This window comes from Diadema antillarum, unplaced genomic scaffold, assembly GCF_040938485.1.
Source record: "Diadema antillarum isolate AM-2024a unplaced genomic scaffold, OU_Dant_1.0 seq00001316_RagTag, whole genome shotgun sequence".
Classification (NCBI taxonomy): Eukaryota; Metazoa; Echinodermata; class Echinoidea; order Diadematoida; family Diadematidae; genus Diadema; species Diadema antillarum.
In genome coordinates, this window is record NW_027272088.1 from 941,033 (window position 1) to 964,643 (window position 23,611).

Consider the following 23,611-nt stretch of genomic DNA (forward strand, 5'->3'; position numbering starts at 1 on the left):
TCTAGGACATTGCCAGAACCCAACTGCAATGTGCAAAAGTCCAAGTTGATCAGTAATGTCACATTTTATGTTTTTTCATAACTAACCAAGAGTATGACATATATTGAAAGGTTGTGCATTCAAGAAGGGACAGTGTGGCAGCAAATACGTATGATTTTCCTCAATAGAAGAACTTCACATATGCTTCGCAAGGGGAAAATATCAACTAAAAATGGAAAACATTAAAGTGAAAGTCAGACTTCCCCTCATAGATATTGCATTCACAGAAAACATAAGGGAAACGAAAGAGCAAAATCTATTGATATTTATAGAGCCGACTCATGCTGACTCATCTGCTATTGTTGCATAAATTTGGAGGGCATGCAGAAAGAAAAGTACAAATTGCCTTCATGTTGCACATTGTATTCAATGAATATTTTGCGAGGTTTTTTATTTCCGCGCATTTCGTGAATCGGGTGCTATTCGCAAATTTAAAAACACGCCAAATTATTAACTCTCATTTTGACATGAATGCGACACGCACACATGCATTTCTCTGTTCAGTACTGTACTCCACAATCGCGAATTTAACCTCTCACAAAATGGCCCTGAAGTCCTGATTCATGACAAATTAGACTCGCTAAATATATGGCGTATACAGTATTGTCTAGAACTGTGCCATTTCCACCTGCTTTTCTGGGTATTCACACTATATGTACTCTTCCACCTCTAAGCTAACATTATTGCAACTGACAAGTTGCAATAATTAGTTGCAATAAAAACATCTCGATGGAAGAATATCATGAATTTGAATAAGCAACACTGTGTTGAATATTGTGAGGTGTCACACTTGCTTCACTCGGCTGGTTCACTAGGGTGCTGGGCCAGACACTGAGGCAGAAAGTCCCCTGATGGGCCATGGAAGTGATACCTGAAAAATAAACACGATTGTGTAAAATTAAGGGAATACAATGTACTGCAAAAGATGTACATGGTGACTACACATGGATGCAGAAATAAACCAAGTTTACTTTGCCCGTTATGATATCATCATGTCTAGATATAGGCATGGTACAGTGGCAGATCCAGGGAGGAGCGCACCGGGTGCGCCCCCCTTTTTTTTCAAAACAAAAGAATAAAAAAGAGGGGTGTGCACCCCTCTTTAATTTTGTATGGAATTTCTATATCTCTATGGAAATTCTGGATCTGCCCCTGTGGCATGTTGTAAAAAAAAAAAAAATTGAACTCTATATCTGATTTTATTCCATGTGGGTCTTTGCCCCTAAAAAGTTAGTGAAATTACTGCCCTTCAAAGCATTATAGCCAAGTTACTCTGGCCACAAGTGAGTAGATATCAATCACACAGGAAATATCTTCTGACATCCTTCTGAATATCGAGTTGGCTACATGTATCATCTTTCTTATCATATATAATGTAGGCCAATGCTAATTAGTGCAACTGCATTGTATGAAATCATGCAATCACACAACGTAAACAATTGTGTGGTCCATTGTAACTTTACAATAGAATGCCTGATATCAATGATTTGTACTAAGCCACCAAAGTGGTTTTCCATATCAATGGCAATTGCCCCAGTAGAATCACAGGGTGGGGGTGTCAACCATTATAGCAAGTAGCCAATATATATGCTGTATTTAGTGAATTCAGAAAATAACAAATGACCCGGGGGTCACGCGCTCACCCGAGTATCGCAACTTCACCTTCCATGCATTCTTGCAGACTCTTACCTGAGAACATTGGAAACTTATGGTGGGGGTAGCTTTGAGAATGGGAGCATGGTATCCATTTACATATTCCATCACACTGGTAAAAAATACTGCCAAGTACATTGTACTTTGGATTATGCAGCTTGGGAAAAAAAGACTTAAAAGCCCTATCACTTTTGATAAGAACTAGAGAAAAATATTATTCAATATTCATTAATTTAGGAGGTTTGGACCCCCTGGGGCCCTCAAGGAAAGCATGGTGCCCATTCAAACACTCTGAGATCTTATCCCTATGGGAATGCTACTTGACAAGTTTTGTGAAAATCCATTATGTTGTTTTCAGCAAAAAGATGAAAATTTAGGCCCGCATTTGGATCCCCATCTCATCCCGTTTCCTTGGCTCCAAGGGGGTGGGGGTTGGGGGGGGGGGGGGGTTGGGAGGGCACCCCTGATTCTCCCATGAACAAACTTGAAACAACAGTCATCAATATACTGACTCATTGTATTAACTTAGCTCAATCACTTCCAGTTCTAGAGAAAATCTGTAAAGATTCCTTACAGGAGGGGGTGGGGGGGGGGGGGGGGGGGGGGCCCCAGAGGGGGGTATGGTGCCCATTTGATGGAATTGAGATTCTATCCCCCTAGGATGCTACCTGCCAAGTTTTGTGAAAATTAGTGCACCATGATAGGGTTTTCAAGAAAAAGATGAAAATTTACAATTTCGGTCAAAATTTAGGCCCCATGGTGCCCATTTGATGGGAATGAGATTCTTTCCCCCTAGGGCGATGCTACCTGCCAACTTTGGTGAAAAATTCATAATGACATTTTCAAGAAAAAGATGAAAATGTACAATTTGGGCCCCATTAGGACCTCTCCCCACCCCCCTCCCCTGGGTCCCAAGGGGGGCACCCCTGATTCCGCCATGAACAAACTTGAAACTACAGTCATCAATGTACTAATTCATAGTATTAACTTAGCTCTATCACTTCTGGTTCTAGAGAAGAAGATTTTTTGAGATTCCTTAATTTTGGGGGGTTTGGGCCCCTCTGGGGGCCCCCAGGTGGGGTATGGTGCCCACTTGAACAAATTGAGATCCTATTTCCCTAGGGATGCTGTCTGCCAAGTTTGGTGAAAATCGGTCACGGGTTCTCAAGAAGAAGATGAAAATGTAAAAGTTTACGGACGACGGACGAAGAGCGATCGCAATAGCTCACTTAAGCCTTCGGCTCAGGTGAGCTAAAAATGGAAATTCTATCACTGATATCAGTAGAATTTTAGGAAATTCGAAGTATTAAGCCATTCAAAAGTTTCTGAACTTTTGGTTAAAATCCATGTGCTGTCACCACTGGATGAGCAGACTGCAAAAATACACGTCATAATAGTACAATGATACACAGAAAATAAAAGCGGAAATTGATTACATTTTTATTGAAAATATGTATTACCATCACTTGTTACTGACTCATGTTCAATGTAATATCATCCCTGCATTCTGAAAGTGGCTAGTCAAATACTCGGATGGTTATTACGCTAGAAAAATAAACACGTGTGGAATTCTCTATATATCTGATTTATGCTTTACCTATTGGGTGCCATATGAATTGTTGCATCCCTTCCCATCCACAAATGGTGGCACATGAAATTGACCAAAATTTTAAAAACTCATAACGTCTCAAATGGAATATCCCATTTTCCACATATTTCACTGATCGCCCCTTTCTACCGCTAATTCTACATTCACTATATAAAAAAAACAATTTCTGTGTTTGGGGTAAATTCCCCTCCAAGCGAGCTTGTCAGGTCAGATAAGGTGATGCTTACTTGCTAATACCGGTGTTGGGCGTCTCTTCCAGGTTGAATTCAGCCACTGTTACTCCCTTGAAGGCCATCATGGGGGCATACATTGCCGCAGGGTAAACAACTGCTGAAGTGCCAACCTTAAAAGAAATGCACCTCACAGTTAGTTCAAGTTCATGTGGAAAATAATTTCAATTTAATTCAAAATGATTTAATTGTTTGAAACTGAAATTGAAATTAATAAACACTAGAGAAGCACTCTGAGAGCGCAGACCTCCGCCAAACATGCAGCTCATTTCCACCACTGATCTTGTTCTTCCATAGAGATATCAGTGATTTCCACCCATACGTACTTATAGCATTGTGTGTTGAAAGTTGACGAATTTCCCAATATAGAAGCCTTTGTTACGTCATAAACCCTCAGCTGCACGGCGCGCCTCGCCCTAGCAGAAACTAGAGCACGCACTTTAGTGCGCGCATGCAAACCTCAAATACGCGCAGCCTGATGAACTCCCAAGTTCATTGACCCTACCTCCCAAAATATGAAAAATCCTTCATAAATTCCCCAAAAATTCTCGGATCACTACCAAAAGTTACCGAGGTAATCGTTTGGTACTTGTGTCATTCTCAACCTTTCCTGCAAGTTTCATCCCAATCCGTTAACTACTTTTCGAGTTATTTTGCACACGGACAAACTAACTAACGAACGAACGAACGAACACACAAACCAACGGTAACGAAAAAATAACCTCCTCCCTTGGCGGAGGTAATGATGCTCGGTTCACAGTCTGACTGACACTGGATAAGTAAATCCAGTGAGCATTACAGCGTAAATGCCATTCACCCTTTTGTGTGCTTTCAGCACAGAAGACCCGGAGTAGTCTTGTATGCCTACACACTGTCCGAAATTCCTGGCACAGAATGTGTTAAACAGCTGGTAGCATTGCATCCTACATAATTATTCGACAAAGCTGTCTAATTGGTAGCATGACTCTTGTGTCTTTCAGGGGGAAAATGTACTCTCTTTATGATTTTTTTTTTCCACATAAAAGTGAAGCACTTGGGAAATCAAGTTGTAAGTATACGAAACAGACTAGGCAAAACAGGCAATTTCCCACTCAACTCACAACAAGGGCTAAAATGTAATGTTGGGTACCTTCCTCCAATAGCACTCAAGCAGTCATCAGTGCATTAATTCTTGATTCTTGTCTACATTGTTTAGTCTGTTTATTTGCCTTTTTGCTCTCATCACTGATTCATGTTTCATTGCCCTTATTCAAAACAAAATTGTCTTTGGATGACACTATGCTAGTGGCAATTCACAAAAAAAAAAAAAAACCCCAAACATGCAAGTAATGATCTATTTATACAGTATCATTATTATTATTATTATTATTATTATTATTATTATTATTATTATTATTATTATTATTATTATTATTATTATTATTATCATTATTATTATTATTATTATTATTATTATAATTATTATTATTACTATCTATTTATCTATTTATTTATTCATTTCTATTATTATTTCTTTTTAGAAGAAGAGGTGACTTAAGTTTGTATGTGTGTGTGTGTGGGGGGGGGGGGGAAGGAGCAATTTGCCTAGTTTTGTTAGTTCAGCAGTCACTTCTTATGAGGAGACTGTAAACTAGGAGCCCTGCTTTTCAGCAGTCCCTTACATTTCCACCCCCGGAATCCACCCCCCCCCCCCCCCCCCCCCCCCCCCCCCCCTCCGGTCTTAGCATATAGCCAAAAAAGCCCGGCCTGATTAGGGTTAAGACAATTCTAGTTATCATGCAGCAATCACAAATGACAACCATCATCTGTCTCTAACATTTAAGAATTAACACTATAGTCAAACCTGTTTTAGCGACCACCTGTCTACAGCGGACACCTGTTGTATACGACCACTAAACCAATTCCCTCTGAGAGAAAAAGCATGTCTAAAGAACCTGTCTACAGTGTGTCTCTAAAAAAAGTAAACCCAACTTCAACGGCAAATTTTCAGAAAACTATAAAATATTTATATATTATTTTTTCATGGTTAGATAGTCCAATAAGTCCTCCGTCTAATGATACCACGTAGGTTATGTAACTCTCATGCATGACTGAGCATGATTCAACTTAGTGAATGGGTGTGAAATCATCACTGTGGCAAGTTCCGTGATCAGCATACTTTCTCACATTGTACCAGATGGCTCTTTTTGTTGGAGGCTGCCTGTTGGGGAACTGCACCCGAAAAGCCTCTTGAACTTCCACGAAACTTCATGTTACCTGGTATCGAGTTACCAGGAATACTCTCTGCGCAATTGTCAACTTTACTGTACCATGTTTGGAAAGCATGTGAAGTGTGCCTGTGTCAGGAACAACCTTTGCTGAAGTTGGTATGCAATCATAGGCCTAACATGTGATAAAAATTTAACTTCAAATATGCCCTGAATGCATGACAATAGCAAGAAATAACTTGCCACAGTGATGATTTCACACCCATTCACTAAGTTGAATCATGCTCAGTCATGCATGAGAGTTACATAACCTACGTGGTATCATTGGATAGAGGACTTATTGGACTATCTAACCATGAAAAAATAATGAGCAAAATATTTCATAGTTTTCTGAAAATTTGCTGTTGAAGTTGGGTTTACTTTTTTTAGAGACACACTGTATAGAAACCATCTGTCTGTAATAGCCATTTTTTTTTCTCCCTCATTTGGCTGTTATAGACAGGTTTAACTGCTTATACATTATTTGAAAGTCTTGTTTATCTTCTAGCCAGCACAAAGCTACATTTGTCTTACCACAATCATTAAATCACAGGAGTCCAATTCTTTTTCAATAGCGTCCAGGTCATTGCCATTGAGGGACTCTCCAAACCAGACCACATGGGGGCGCACCATCGAATCACATCCTGGCTGGGAGCACCTGTGAATGAAGATGTTACATCACTCCATGATCATCACTTTGTTTGGAAACCAAAAAAAAAAAAAAAAAAAAAAAAAAAAAAAACGAGAAGTAGTATATAATGGTCAAAGTCAGAAAAAATACCAGTTTTCACAAATCCTTCCAATTTTCCCTCATGAAAAAAAAAAACAAAAAAAAAAAACAGAGCTTGCAATAAAGATTTCTGCATAGAATCCCCCTACAAACACAATCTTGAAATACATCAAAATATCATATCAATAATCTCTAGAACTGGTTGTGAGCTCTGTAAATATCAATCGGCAGTACACAATGCAACATTATGCTTGAAGGTAACAGCAACAAAGAAAACAAACAATTTACCTCGGGAGCTGGTCATCAGGTATCCGCGAAGATTCTGCATTTACATCTGGCTCTCTGCAGACAGATGATAGGCAATTATAGTTAGAGTCTGAACGAAGCCTACATAGCCTTTGCTATATGACCTTTGAACTTGGTGCTAGTTTTCCTACAGCAAAAAGAAATCATGAATGTGGGGCTCAGTCATCCAAGGGTACAGACACTGACAATTTGCTGGTGTGGTACAGTATCCCCATTTTTTTTTTTTTTTGTTTAACCGGTACTATATACTAGTACACTATATTTCGCAAAGGTTTTTGTATTCACAAATTTTGTGAGTCATGTGCTACAGTATTTGCAAAGTTATAAAACACATGAAAATGTTGACTCTGATCCCGACATGAAGGTGATGTGCATGCATTCATTCTTAATTCTATTCAGTACTGTAATCCATTACTGCGAAATTGTCAGTAAATTTTTGATTTGCGAAAAAATTAGACTCTCTATCATAGTGTATGCAGTACCTGGGTACATATACACGTACCGGTATATCTGGGTGAACTGGAACAATGTGAAAGTATCATGTAGCTAGGATTTTGTCATGTGGCTGTGAATTAAAGTCCAACCAAACACTTGCAACTGTATAAGCTCCAGTAAAATGCCTTTATAAGAGGATCATTTTGTTTTCGTTACTTGTAGAGAATGTCCACAGGAGAATATAGCTTTACTCGAACAATTGCACACTCTTCTATTTAAAAAAAAATGTAACTGAACGGACAGAAACATAGAATTCATCTCTAGGTTACGTGTACCATACATAGTTATCAAATGACACTGGCATTGATAATGATGCAAATAATTATTGCAAATCATTACTTTAATTATCATTTTCATTATCATTATATTGATACTACTACTGCTACCAGTACTACTAACAGTGCCACTAATGTTAATAATAAGTGGGTTTTGCAGTGAAGGTATTGATCAAATGCAGGCTTTCATGGAAGACAAGTAGTCATTGAACTCATGGTGCCAATACACCTGATTTTTCTCTTCTTTTTTTTTTAACATTGGGAAATCATGTGAAAGATTTTTGTCATGAAGAGGAAACTCATCACACCTGTTTCTTTTTGCTGAGTTTTGTATGGGAACACATCAAATCAAACCTCAAGTTAGAAAAAAAATAAATAAATGATTTTCCTCTTACCCTCTACCGGCAAGAGCAGGAACAATGGGACTGTTCCTATCCTCCTTGATATGGTGACATTTCAAACATCTCGTCTTGAACAGGGTGCCTTGGCAGAAAGTAGGGTGGTAAGATACATGACTAGTAATTTCTCAGGTTTGGGGTTCAAGCCTCAATATGTTAACAGGAAGTGGTTACAGACATGAGGATAACTCATTTAGGTTTATGATAAGTGGTGAATCCAATATCATAATTAAGTATAAAAAAACAAAACAAAACATACAAACAAGCAAATAAACAAAGCTTGTATAAAGAAATGCATGAGGATAATGTGAAAGATTCAAGAAAATGGCCTCGAAACGGGAGATTTTCCTTCAAAAACAGGAGAGCTGGAGTCTTTGATTGTGCAATCCAGGTGGTTGGAAGCCCATTTTTTTTTTATTTGTATGTGAGTGCTTTGTGTGTTTTTATTTATTTATTTATTTATTTTTTTTTTTTTGCGAGGCACAAGAAAAAGTTTGTCAGATGCATGAGCGTTAGAAAGACCCCTGAGGTGTTATACTCATGGCTAATGGATAAGACTTGGCAGGTCTAAGCCTTGTCTTATAAAGACTTGTGATTGATTCAAATCAATCACAACTTTACAATTGAATGCAAATCCATCTTGTAAAAGAGTTATGATTAGAATTAATACGGAGAACTGCAATCAATCAATCACAGGCTGTGATTGATTGCAGCTTTCAAGAGATTTGTAATAGATTGATTTCTAGCACAAGTTTTATAAGACAGGGCCCTGCTCAACAGTGGGATGCCCTCCCCCTGAAAACATCACGGAATGGCACAGTCGGTTGCACCCTTGCTTTGACACTCAATACCAGATATTAGTAGCATCAGCCAGACACAAGTTTTTCTTACCCTCTGAACATTTTTGATTGAATCATTTCTTTATTCAAGAGAAGGTTTATACACAACCAGGTCAATTATCCCTTTAGATAATTGCAGGTATATATCGAAAATTACAAATCACAATTTCAAGAACATACAATACAAATATCATTCGTGAAATTAAGGCGCCAGTATCAACAATAATATTTAACACTAACAAACATTATAACATTTATATCGATTCTATAAACATATATATATATATATATATTTATATATCGGACATTATTTTATGGAACCTTTGTACTCCGGACGAGCCAATGATCGGTCGATGTTCTGCACTTCTTTTTTTTCCCGATTTCGTTTTATACAAAATCAAAAATTTCATTAACTTTCCCAATAAGAAAATATCTGTGGTCCTAAAAACTATAATGGGCCCTCTTTCAGTATAATCTAATTCCATATTACATATACCGATATAAAATATTACACTTATACACTACTAATTAACAAACTTTAACATATTTCATGCAGTAGGGAAAGACCCATGAACTGAAAGTGAAAGTTGAATTCTGATAAATGTGTATCTATATATACTTTTTTGTTTGTTTTATTTTGATAATGATGTTTAATCGTCTGCACGAGGGATATTATTGGCCTTGTGTCCGTTAAGGTCATAACAATACTTACATTAAAAAGAAAACAAATCAAAACAGAAGAGAGTTAAAACAAAGAAGAAATATAACTGGGGATAGAGGGTCGCCTTAAAAGGTATGTTCCCACAAAGGGCCTGAAACATATCTCTAAAGCCTGCTGTGCAATCAGTTGGTGTAATCTACCAATATAATGAACTCTAAAGATCCTGAATGATTTCCCCACGCAACAAATTCAAAGAAGAGACTACAATATCAAGTCAAATGGTCCACTTACCATGCATTTCGATGACATTCTTAGATCCTGCCCTTTGATGCAGCTCATCGATGTTCTGGGTAATTACCACCACACGGCGGCCCTGTTTGGCAAGTCTCTGCTCACACTCTGCGATGGCCTGTAGTGGATGTAATTCGAGTTATTAATGTCATCAATTCACAAACTTCAGTCGCATATTCTATCTGCAAAGTAGTGCGGCTTTGAAAAGCCCTCCCCCCCCCCCCTCCAGAAAAACAGAACCTATTCATGCAATATGTTAAGAGATGAAAGGAATCTATATACCATGAAGAGAATGAACAATAAGCATTGCTATAACATACCAACAGGCTTGGCCATGTTAATTCTGATCTAAACCATGTGAAATTACATCGTAGCGCTTTTGCCTTTCCTTTTGTTAGCTTTGTATATTGCCACAATCTCAGGCACGCAAGATGCGGACAGATGCTTCTTGTTTGTTTATTTTCACTGCATTACTGGTATCAGCTATCAGCTAGTCAATGACCTGGTGCAGACAGTTATAGGCCAATAGTGAATAAAACAGCATATTCATGACTGGTTATTAATGTATGTTCAAGGCACATTTGAATACATGTGACTGGTAATGACTAATTGGAGTGGCTACCTTGCGGACGTTCTGGTCAGCCCACGAAATCTACATTTGCTGGCCTAGGATTTTTACGTTCTCTGAAATGATTAAGCGCAGACACTATCATGGCAGCTGTGTGGTTGACATCTCCATGGACATTTGGGGGCGCACACCAGTGGAAACAACAAACTCTCAGCTCAGTACCGCGGTGCCGTCCCGCAAAGGAACTGTCTACCAAAATTGCGACGATGCAATTTCGCTCCACACCAGTTCCCTCTAAGAAATAAAAGGGACAGCAGTAATTCAGGACGCGACAACTGGCACTGAACATTGTTTATACACAAGAAAACAACATACGCCAGCACGGCTACCTCGACGGCCAGTTCTGCAAGCCACCCAGTGCTGCTACGCTGCTGAAACCTGGCCCGGACATTGGCAAGTGCAGACGCGCCACCGACCTCGGCTCGCTACCGGCCAGTGCCACTACGCCACTGACTATGGCCGGTTGATACTGGTCAACGCCGCCACGCCAACCAGCACCAGCTACACTCTGGCCGCCGCAAGGACACTGGGGCGCCCATATCTCACTGGCCCAGACCAGCCCCGATATCTTCTCGGCGCCACAGGCCTAAGCCGTACTTCTGACATAGTTCGCAACCTTGCTGGCACTTCACGCCGCCTAGTGGAAATGGATGAAATAAACTCTGTGTGTTATTGATGAATTATAGATTATATGTTTTGAGACACAGCATATGCTCACGAAGCTAATAGAAACCGTGCAGCGAAATTTCTCAAGTGTACAAAGAAATGAATGTTACTATTAGTACATCCAATTGCAGGTGTGCCCTTTACTTGGCCACCGTCATAATAACTGCCATTATCATTTTATACTAAATGTGAAGAAATTTAACTCGCTTACAAGCATGAATCAGTGTCCTCTATATTGTATGATGACCCCATTTGATCACCAGATGTTCTGGCAATAAATCATGTTCAAAAGGTAATATTTCTGTCGACTTTTGGTTATTTTGTTTGAGTAGGTGAAGAGTCTGTACATGAGAGTCAGGGCTGACATTTTTGTCACCGGCGTGTCTGGGTGCGTGAACATTTATACACTCCAACCACGGCCTCAACACTCAAAGTAGTATAACTTGTTCCTATTAAAGTCATATGGTTACAACTTTGTCCTGTCTTAACCTGTAATACTACAATGCATTGCAAATCACAGCAATAACCTTTCAAGAAGGAAAAAAAAAACCCACTAAATGTTGAAATTAATAATTTACAAGTAGCATTAAAATCACCTTGGTTTATCGACTATGGGGGGAAAAGGGGAAAGTTGCATGTCATTGCATGAATAAGCCAATATTGTGTAAATGAAACATTGCAAACATATATCACATAATCTCTAAAAGTCTAAAAACTTTGTAAGTCAAAAGATTGATAATAAACTTTCGCAGAAAACTGAATTTCAAAGCCAAATATTGATAGCAATTTCTCATGTGACATTGATTTACACCATTAAACTCTTTGTTTCCAATGGTATATAGAACAATGCCTAGATTCAGTGAACAAGGGTGGGTTGTTTCTCACTATCTCACAATGTCATCAAAAAGAGAATGCTCCCTTACTATGTGACCCTTGTTGGGCTGCTTGGTCAGCATCACTTCTCGGCGGTAGTGGTAGAACTCCCAGACCAGAGACGGGTTTTCTTCAAATGACTCCGGAGTGGCCAGGGACTAGAAGAGGAAAATTACAAGAAAGTCTGCATGGCGAACAGGATTAAAAGATTTGTGACGGAAGTAATGCCATGACAGTTGGGCCTACGTTTGAAAGGATATAGTCCAGCATAGCTTTTTGATGAGAATCAACAGAAAAACTAGAAATAAAGTGTGAACATACTGTACCTGGTTAACAGAAAAACTAGAAATAAAGTATTGACATACCATACCTGATTGTGGGCTTGAATAGCATATCATTCATTGGTACGACTCTGCAATTGGGAGCATAACACTCGAAGTAGAGTCATTTGTATAGCTTAGGATAGAAAGAATTAATTTTTAAAGCCTCATATGAATATTTTAGTGTATAAGCAAATCAGTTTATATTCCTACTAAGAACACTTCACACCTACAATCACTGTCAATCATGGTCATGACATTTGAAGAAATTAATCGAAATCACACTGAAGTACTGTCCTAATAATACAATACTAGGTCTAGTAATATTTGATTAATATTTTAATCTACATAAGAAGGTATTGTGTCAAGATTTGTTTTTTGTTAGTCAATATTTCTTGAGATGTCCAAGAGTGGTCTACTACTACAGTACTAGGCCAATAAAAACGGAATGCTGCTGCTCAGAAGAGTGCATCAAAAACGAACATTACACCCAAACAAGAATATTTCCAGTTGCCCAATTCATATATCAGCTGCCATGCTTATACTACAAGGGTAAACTTAGTTGCGTTGCTACCTGAGCTTGCCACTTTCGCCAGTAGCCGCCCGCGCCACGAAAGGTGGGCACTCCGCTCTCAGCACTTGCACCAGCTCCCGTCACGAACACGATGTGTTTGGCCCCTGCAAACTCTTCCCGTAAGGCTGCTAAATCAGAATTCCATCGCTGCCCGATTTCCGCCATCGTTAGCCTGCTGATGATGCCCGTGTGTGTGGTGGTGCCGATAGCAGGCGCAGGCCGTACTTGGTTCTTTATACCACTACCAGTAACAACTGCAAGGACTTTCGAAGATGAGCGACTTTTACCAGCAGACAGCACTACCCTATGCAAACATGAAACTAAAGGAAGCATTACGTGCACGTCACTTCCTCCACGTCTGTAGTCAAGTAGGTTTTACAAGCTACATTTACAAGCACCAAGTTACGGATATCTTCTTGGTTTTTCCACGACCCTGGTACGAGTCAGTAAACAGTACATACAGGTACACATACTAGTACTAGAATCTAATGAGGGCATGGGGACTTCCCCGAAAGGGTGTAACTGCATAGTCTAGTTTCAGTCACTAGTAATTTCATATACAGGACAATAATCGTATTGTATCGATGTCAGAAACAATTTATAATCATCTAACTAGATATTTGTTTTTTATGTAAAATTTGTTATTCTCGTATGCTTCAAACACTACTAGATTGTAACTGTCAATTTTATTTGCTAATCGTATTACCTAGAACAGACTGTACAAACGACAGTGACTGTAGTTACGGAGCGTGTAATGGGGAAGGGCTACTAACGTGAAATGTTTATGCTTGCATTCTGCATATATGCACACACATTGTATGCACTGCACTGCACTGACTGCACCAGTGGTTGTGACGTGCATTTCCGTACTGTACAGCATGTTGCACAACTTCCTCACTCGAATCGATGGAAGTGGTGACTGATTTTCACGAAATCTCGATATGCGTTCGTCCATTTGAAGTATTACTGATGTGTCTTTGTTAACGTAAGATGATCTCGAAATGTTTCTTGATCTATGTCTTTCTTTGTATTAAATCAATAGAGGGCAATTGTTCGAATACAAATTTATGCATTCAATTCACTCACTCATCACTGCACTGGCACTGCTCATATAAATTTAGTCAGATATCTTGCTGTGTCACGTATATAGGGCGTAGATCTAGTAGTAGTAGTAGAGCTATAAAGACAAGAGGTTCTAAACTAGCTACCGGTAGGCCCTACATCATGTAAATTAAAAATCAAATGTAAATTTTACGTAGGTTTCAATGCACTTCTCATGTCAGTCATGAGTCGTAGACCATTGATCTAGCTATCTAATCACGCAGCAGTGAAACGAGTCGTGCAAGGCGCGCTCCCGCCCGGCCGCGGAGCGTTTTTTTACATGTTTTTTGTTTTTTGTTTTGTTTTGTTTTTGTTTTTGTTTTTGTTTTTGTTTTTGTTTTTGTTTTTTTTTTTTGGGGGGGGGGGCATTGCGGGGAGGGGGGGGGTGGGGGTTGCCGGGTTGCCAAGGTTCATTCGGCATTGGACCACTAATTTCTTGAAACTCTTTGTAAGATTATGGAGCTACTAACAGAGACTCTCCATGGTATTGAGGGTATCACCACCAGACCACCAGGGCCAGGGGCTTATAAATTTAATTAAATCTCGAAAGGTGCGGCGTGGAGTGGAGTGGATTGGAGCGCTCAACGCGCCCGTTCGAGACAAGACCCCCCCCCCCCCCCCCCCCGTTTTTCTCGAAAGGGTGCGTTGGGCGGAGTATGTTCGATGAACGCACCCATTCAAGCCAACGGGGGGGTGGGCTAGTCTTGAATTTACGCATCCAGCTAGTCTTTGACCCTTTTGAGATAAGCCTCACCAGGGAGGTGGGAAGTCTCTTCCCACCTCCCTGATACCACTTATGACTTTAATGTCGCCACCATAGGGATCTGTAGATCTAGCTCGTTTATTCCAAAAGAATGAAATAAATTTGCCGAAATTTTGCCTCAAATATGCCGTAAATAATTTACTGTAGTTTTGAATCTCGTGACCATCCTGTTGATTCTGAATCCCGGAAGTGAAATAACGCCATTTTAGTGTGTGCAATGCATATTTTCTTTGCGCGGCTAACAAAGGGTAAATTTTACATCAAGATATTTAGTTTAACAGTCATGCGTCATGTTCGTAATTTACTAAGCGGATGTGTAATTGAACCATGTTTAGACCATCTAGTTTGTTGTTTGTTCATGACTCAAAGTGTGTTTTTCGTCTGTTCGTTTTTATTGTTTTCATAGCTTATGGTGCTTAATCCCACACGTATGTACGGTCTTTTCGTTCTATATGCTAACCTTACAGCGATGATACGCAGGGTGCCGATGTTAAGGTACCCTTGTCAATACGTGGTACGGTATCCTTCCCATACCTGCTGTATTTCATGTGTAAACATGGTAAACTTTTGAGTATCAGCACTGCGGCAGCAGGCCTTACTATGGCCCTATCATGATAAAACCAGTTATGTGCCATTGGCTCGCCCAAGGATCGATTCCATAAAAACATCAAAATTTTCAACCAGACAACTTCTACCATAAGAACATCTAGATCATCTAGTCCATTTTGGGGAGAGAAAGAGCTCCGTCTTTCCTCTCCCATAGATTTTACTACACCACAGACCTGAGACTTGTTAGCTTACGCATGGATGCATGCACATTCAAACTGTCTCTAGCACATTTGGCAAGTGGTGGGGCCGGCCCGGGACAGCGTGCATTTGTGTGTAAGCTCATAAGGATATGGAAGTGTAGTGGTGTGGTAAAATTAGTTGGGGGGGGGGGGGGGGAACATACACTGTGTAAGGAACTCTTCCCCATCTTGGACTTGCCCAGTGTTAAAATTACATGACATGCATGCCTCTAGAATCAGAATTAGATCTAGAAGCCTAAAAAACCCACTGCAAGGTTCGACCTCCCGTGCCAATATTAGACCGCATGCAAAAGCATATAGCCGATGGTCAAAAACTTAATTTTGGACGGCGTTTGTAGGGTCGAATTATGGGTGGATTGCTTTATGAGTATGAATCCATGTGCACTTTGACTGTTTTTAATTTCTTTTTTATTAATATCATTGGAAACACATTATTTTTCCACCATTTTTCCTCTAAAAGAAGCAAAATTCTTGACATTAATTATACAGGTCTCTTTTCTCTGTCAGCACATTTTGCCACTTAATGAAGCCTGCACCCTTAGATTGTGTAGAGTGGTATACTGGTAGAGCTAGAAAAGCGACTGATGGTAAAAAAACAAAAACAAACTTTTTTCCCCCCTCTTTATCACTTAACAGAGAGTTTGCTTCTTCTGAATTCTTAATGCAACCCTATCATGCAGATAACTGTTGCTGCAATTATTGTGTATTACCATCTGTTTGGAAATTGGAGAGAGTTGTGAAAGTTCTGTTCACACACACCCAAAATTGATGGTTTTGAAAATCAATATTTGAGACACAATGCAAAAACTAAATTAATTCTTGTGTGTAAACACACACACACACACACACACAAATTGCTGACACGTGCAATAGGCATCTATTGCAGTGTGAAAATCCAGATTGATTAGAGTTTGAAACTCTTGCGACAACCCCCCCCCCCCCTACAGTGTTTGTGAACAGCACTTGAAAAAATCATCAATTTTGTTAGTCCATGGAATGCCACTCAATACACTAGGTCCACACACTCGGGTGCCTGAGTTACATTGCATTCACTGCTCTAGGCATGCACAGTCTGGACTTTCATAGAGCTTCATTTGTGGCCTAGTGACTTTTTTGCTGCGCGTGAATGGTAATGAAAAAAAAAACAAGTATTAGCAGATAATAGTATATAAACTTGCATGTTGTACAGTTGCTCTTTAGGGAATTGGCACATGCTCAAAAGTTAGTGCTTCAAGAAGAAAGAAAGGGAATTGTACAACGCCAGGATCAATGGCCAAACCTGTAAAAGTGGTCATGTACATTATTTGTATGCCATACCAAGCCACACACAAACCCATTGGAAACAAAACAAAACAACAACCCTACTTGTGGACTGTTTGTATTTACTGTATGCGCCAAATATTTCATGACACATTTCTGACTATCCGAGCATTGAGAGTTTAGGGTTTCTGGGATGAACACAGAACTAGGGCTTTCTATAGCTCAGTCGGTAGAGCACCAGGCTAGCATCTGGAGGTTTCGGGTTCGAATCCCAATGGAATCCCATTTTCTTTGTTCATTTTTCTACTTTATATGTTTTTATTGTCATGAATTTTGTGACTCGAGTGATATTCATGAATTTGAAGACATGGCTGTTATGTGCATGTATACATCTCTCCATTCAGTACTAAACTCCACGATCGCGAATTTAACCACTCTCGAAATTGTCAGGAAGTCCCATTTCACAAAAATTTATACTTGCTAAATGTATGGCATATACAGTATATGCTTGAAGAAGAAAGGAAGGGAATGACCAAACTTGTGAAAGTGGTCATGTGTGCCATACCAAACCACACACAACCCCACAGGAAAGTAAACAAAACAACGACCCCACTTGTGTACTGTTTGTCTTGTTATTTTATATTATATGCTTCAAGAAGAAAGGAAGGTAATTGTACCATGCCAGGATTAATGACCAAATGTGTGAAAGTGGTCATGTGTGCCATACCAAACCACACACAAACCCACAGGAAACAAAACAAAATAACAACCGTACTTGTGTACTGTTTTTATTATCACCAGTGGCTCCGTAGGTGATGGTCACATGCAGTAGTGTAGATGAGAACCTAAATAGTGCAATGGTACAAGATTTCGCACAAGTGAAAGATAGAGGCGCTCTATTCAATAAGGCGAAGTAGTGCACCTCATCTTTCGAGTGCGAAATCTTGTTCCATTGCATGAGTAAAAACCATACACTATTTGTTTTATACAACACCTCGAACGTCAACAGATGTGGTCCACACAGATTCTTGAATGTAGCACAGAAATGGCAACCATTTTCCATAAAAGGCAAATGAGTGGCTGCACAGTCACAGTCAGCAGTCAAGCGTATAAAGTATATATACATATGCAGTGTAAGCAAAACTGATCAGTTTAAAGGGACTGTATAGTTCTTGTTGAGGTGGGGATTCATGTTTTGAACATTCCTTATAGTGAGATAATGAAAAGCCTCTTATGAAATATGAAAGAGCATGTAATTTTAAGGATTCAACGTTTATTTGATGAAATTTGGTTTTCAAATGGCTGAGATATCCAAAAAAGTGCTAATAATAAAAGGCTACATGCCACAACTTTATTAGGATCTCTTTGTTTCACCTTGTTTTTGGATATATCAGCCATTTCAAAACCGATTTTCATCGAATAAACTTTTGATACCCCTTAGAACTGCATGCTCTTTGACATCTCATAGAGTGGTTTGTGAATATCTCGCAAAACGTTAAAAGCTAAATCCTCACCTCGACCAGAACTGTACACACCCTTTAAGTTGTTTACAAAAACTAGTGACAAAAGTACGCACTTGCAAGCGTGCATGTATTTGTGGAGTGCGCGCAGCAAATGTTTGTTTATTGTGACATCAGAGCCATGCGATGGTGAACATGTGATATCCATTTTTGCTCAAACAAAATTGCATGACTGACAGCCTCAGCGTGCAATGGTACTTTTAACTGAATGCCACGTGTGCGCAGTTGACCAATCGGATAGCTACATTCTCTTTAGATGTTGTATAATAGGCATTGAAACATTGTAAACTTCAGTCGATATTTCCTCAACATCTCTCTCTCTATCTCTATCTCCAAACCATGTGAAGTGAAATATTATGCAAAGCTCTATTATATTGTCACTCATCAAATATATGAATGCCAAATTGTAATTTAGATGTTTAGATCTTTAGATGTTGTATAATAGGCATTGAAACATTGTAAACTTCAGTCGATATTTCCTCAACATCTCTCTCTCTATCTCTATCTCCAAACCATGTGAAGTGAAATATTATGCAAAGCTCTATTATATTGTCACTCATCAAATATATGAATGCCAAATTGTAATTTGGTATGTTATTTTAAAATGTTTCTGTTTATTATTTCTAATTTTACATAAATTCTGGCATCTGTTTCCTTCAGCCCATGTAGTCTTTACCACGATAGATGTTTGTTGTGGTGTTGCAGAAAACTATACAGATAATTCTTACAACTTATGTTTCCCATTTTAACCAAGTAGCGACTTCTAGGCGAATGATCCATCAAATTGCATGTTTAAAAATGATTTTTATTTTTTATTTTTTACTCTTTGTAGGTATGAACCCTGTGCATGCCGACTAGAAAGCAAGATTGACAAGTAATTGTAAAGGGAGAGAATGCCCTCACGTCACAAGATGTCGAATGGGGCGGAGTCTGCAGATGTCAAATACACCCGGCTGAAGTCACCAGCAACAGGTGACAGCTACACGCCTCTACAGGTTAGTTGAATAGGAATATATTCAATTCAAGTCTATTTCCACAAATTCAGTTTAAAAAAACATACAAAAAGAAAATCAGCAGTTTAGGCCATTGGCCTTTCGAGGCTGATCCCATTAACAAATGTACAATGTTGAAGCTGTACGTCATTATTTATATCTCGTGAATCACATTAGAAAAAAAAAAAGGATTTGCAATGAATAAGGACAAGGAAAAGATTATCCAAAAGAGAGGGACCCAGACATTAAAAAAACAGCCATAGGGGAGTGGGACAAATGGGCAAAATGATAATTAAAAAAGACAATTTGTGCATGCAAAATTCTGTAAAAGTCTACTTCAAGACAAGCAAATTTATACATATCATAACAATACTAAATACCAGTGGAAATACTGTACAATCGTGAATCTTAACCTGATTCTATGTATATGTCTATATATATACATATCCGTTTGGTATATATCCGTCGGGAATATGTAGTTTGTTGAGGATTGAAAAGTGCTCAATGCTGTAAAGCAGAGCATATTAGGCGTACCTGTGTTTTGGTGCCTTGTCTGCTACCGGCGGTTTCACGCTGTCGCGATCCTCAGGCAGACTGACAAAGTGGTGTGTTTCTGTGCTCATGTGGCGCGGTGGATCGGTTTGACGCATGGATGATTTCTCTTTTCCGGTGTCTGCATGTGCATATAAGCTCGGACCTTTGATGAGCTAGGTCTGCGCATCACCGTCCAAACCAACCTCAAGGTAGTGGACTACCTAGATGTCACACACACATTGTAATCTAGACACTGGCACCTTCCAACCGTACAGGAAACCAAACGACACCCCCCTCTACGTCAATAGGGACTCCAACCACCCGCCCCCTACACTAACACAAATACCCTTTATAGCAGTTGAAAAACGCATATCGACATTGTCTTCAAACGAAGACATATTCCACAACGCAGCGCCACTGTACAACGAAGCCCTGAAAAAAGCGGCTACGAGAAAAACATCAAGTACTCCAAACCGAGTGAAGAGGGAAAGAGAAGAAAAAGGAAAAACAGGAGCAGGAATATCACATGGTTCAACCCACCTTACAATGCAGCGACCAAGACAAACGTGGGGGGTAGATTTCTGAAGCTCATCAACAAACACTTTCTCAAAGGGCACAAGCTGAACCCAATATTCAATAAGAATACGGTAAAAGTGAGCTACAGCTGCATGAAAAATATGGATGCAGTCATAAAATCCCACAACCAAAGAGTTATCAAACAATCCAAGTCACGTGACACCGAACCCAAACCCAAATGCAACTGCCGCCAAAAAGATCAATGCCCGTTGAGAGGAAGATGCATGGAAACGACTCTTGTGTATAAGGCAACCGTCAAGCATGACAACGAGGAAAAATGCTACTACGGGCTGGCGGGGGGTACCTTCAAAGACAGATATAGGAATCATGTTAAATCCATCAAGAATGAGAAATACAAAAACGAAACCCAACTCTCAAAATACATCTGGAGCCTGAAAGAAAAACGCGTAAACTTCACACTGACATGGGACATCCAAAAAAAGTCAAACTTAACTCTAAGAAGGAGTGGCCTGTGCAACCTCTGCCTTGACGAGAAGGCCATCATCATCCGAAACAAAAATGCACTCAATAAAAGGTCCGAGCTTATATCCAAATGCAGACACCGGAAAAGAAAAATCATCCATGCCTCAAACAGATTCACCGCGCCACATGAGCACAGAAACACACCACTTTGTCAGTCTGCCTGAGAATCGCGACAGCGTGAAACCGCCGGTAGCAGACAAGGCACCAAAACACAGGTTCGCCTATATATGTATTATATATATATATATATATATATATATAGCTGTATATGCACGTATGTGGGTGTTCATGACCAATAGAGTTGCTAAAGTACACTTGTAGATCAAAAGTCCAAAACTCAATGCATGTGTATGTGCATTTTATCTTTTACCAAAACTCTGCGATGCCATGAAGACAAAGAATGAGTGGAACAAATAAGCTCTGGTAGAATTAACAGGAACTCTTAGTGATGGAAATTGGCTATTTACGCCTTTCATATGCGAGCTTTGTTTCTCAGTGTGATACAATGTGGTGGGACATGCAAATGGGATTGTAGCATTTATCTAAATGAATCTAATATTTATATTATAATAACAGGAGTTCATACATATCAGTTTTATCTTGTTTTGGTATTATCCCATTTGTGCAGCTTTTACATGTGTATGTGATATACAAGTTAATTTTCCTCCAAATACACTGAAGTTAACCCCAAAATTTTCAGGCTGTTTAGGTAGGTGATAGAGAAAATTGTTGTGCATTTTAAGGGTTTGGGGTAAATGTGTGTGAAGTCAATTACTGGATGGGAAATCTGCAACATGCAATATCTTGATGGTACAAGAATTCCACCTTTCTGTATTTTGTGATAGAAGTACGCATTCCCTCAACTTGTTATTGACATGTTGTTACTGGCAGTATGCTCCTTCATTTTGCAAGAAAAACTAGAATTTGTGGAATTCTTATTAGATTCTATATCGTACCACTATCGTCGCATGCATTATGCCAAACTGAAAATTTGCAACTTTTGAATGGATTGTCTGATTTCTCTCAAACTTAACTGCAATTTGTTCCACTAATACTTCAGTGACTCCACACACTCACACACATAAATTTCCCTTTGATATTGTCGCACGAAGGTCATAGGTACATGTTGTTGTCCCTCATTCATTTAGTATTTTTTCTGAAGTTGTAATGAATCCATTTCCATCTGTTGTTTATTTTTTTTTTTTCCTTTCTGAAAGCCATGACTGTACTGTAACACTTCAGTGTTGGTGTGATGATATTTGCAAAACAAAGAAACAAAAATCTATCCAGAATCAAGTTATGTACTCATTGATTAGCACAAAATATCTTCACTCAAACTTACCAACTTTAACGATGAAACTCTTCTGATGTTATCATAAATGTATGTTAAACATTATTCCTCTTATAAAGTTCAAGAAGAAGCCTCCCAAGATCCCCTGGAGATCCATTGGAGTTGCCATCATCCTTTTTATCATGGGCACCGTGCTGCTCACTGTGGGAGCCCTCCTCTTCACAGGCGTCATCCCGAACGACAACGAGGATCGGCTGTGGCCCATCATGATTCTTGGTGTGCTCCTCTTCATACCGGGTGCATACCACGTGCGCCTCGCCTTCTACGCCTACCGCGGCTACAAGGGCTACTCCTTCGAGGACATTCCAGATTATGATGACTAAACGTGACCAGCCCGCTCAACCTCGAGACGGGGGAGCGATGATAGCATTTTGGAAAACTCTCTCACCTGTATTCTGAAAAGGATCCAGCTTAATATAATCCACTAAATACTTGAATGGAGGGCCAATATTTGTGTGTGTGTGTGTGTGTGTGTGTGTGTGTGTGTGTGTTCCTTGTCATAACCCACTGTGTCATCAACTGAGGACAAAGAATTATCTTTTGAAGACAAAGTAAAAAGTAATCTGTCTGTAAGAATGTTGGAACAATGTGGTTTCCAAGATGCATGACATGAGGTCCCCCTTGCCCTTGGAGATGTTTGACATGGACAAGATATTCTAATTTCCACTCTCAGTCCGATATGAAGAACATGGATAACTGGAGAGAGAGTTTTTCAGACCACCTGTTCAATGTCTTGCACTGATATCAGAAGATGACAGATTTCTACGATTCATTCATGCTCTTCCATGGTTTAGAGATCTAGATGACGAAATATGAACTGACTCTATGTGTCAGAGTGAGAAGCCAGTTACTGACCAGTCTTTCTCTTCAAATGTTCAAAATCTAGCTACATGTGTGTGCAGTTACAGAACAAAAATCTGTTTGATACATTATTATAAATTGGTGAAAGAACTTGGGACTGAGGTATACAGTTTGTATATGCTGCAATAAGAAAACAGGCTCATACATTCTGACATGGGTGGATAACTGGTATGCCACTGAATTGACAATATCATACATAGACTTATCATATACCTCAATGAATATCTTGAATGTCATAATTGTGATAGTGCTTTCAGGATTGCAATGTGACACAAAAGCACTATAAAACAAATTGTTCATAAAAAACATCATTATCACAAATCATCGCTCTTTTGTGAAAGAGTGAAAGGTATCTTCATTGTCATCATAATTATTGTAATACCCTCTTTGCTAATATTGTCAAGGTGATGAAGGGTAGTTGACCATTTTGCTCTCTAGAAATTTGCAAAATAGAAAAAAAAGAGAAAAAGATGAACCCCAACAAAAACAACAAAACTACCCAGGTATATCTAAACCAGTTGTGGACCA

General features: G+C 39.3%; 2 protein-coding genes across 2 annotated transcripts; one reads left to right on the forward strand and one right to left on the reverse strand.

The window, feature by feature from the left end:
- Window positions 1-301: 301 nt before the first annotated feature.
- Window positions 302-13,019, reverse strand: LOC139708162 (NAD-dependent protein deacylase sirtuin-5A, mitochondrial-like). Its single transcript, XM_071620136.1, has 8 exons — window positions 12,834-13,019; window positions 11,990-12,097; window positions 9,773-9,890; window positions 7,979-8,066; window positions 6,796-6,849; window positions 6,312-6,435; window positions 3,529-3,644; window positions 302-910 (listed from the first exon to the last, which is right to left on the reverse strand). The coding sequence occupies exons 1-8, from the start codon at window positions 12,996-12,998 to the stop codon at window positions 835-837; spliced, it is 849 nt and encodes a 282-aa protein (XP_071476237.1). The 5' UTR covers window positions 12,999-13,019; the 3' UTR covers window positions 302-834.
- A 702-nt stretch (window positions 13,020-13,721) lies between these two features.
- LOC139708163 (transmembrane protein 230-like) lies at window positions 13,722-22,831 on the forward strand. The gene is made up of 3 exons (XM_071620137.1): window positions 13,722-13,818; window positions 19,119-19,281; window positions 22,282-22,831. Exons 2-3 carry the CDS (start codon window positions 19,180-19,182, stop codon window positions 22,543-22,545), a joined length of 366 nt encoding a protein of 121 aa, XP_071476238.1. The 5' UTR covers window positions 13,722-13,818; window positions 19,119-19,179; the 3' UTR covers window positions 22,546-22,831.
- The last annotated feature ends 780 nt before the right edge of the window (window positions 22,832-23,611 follow it).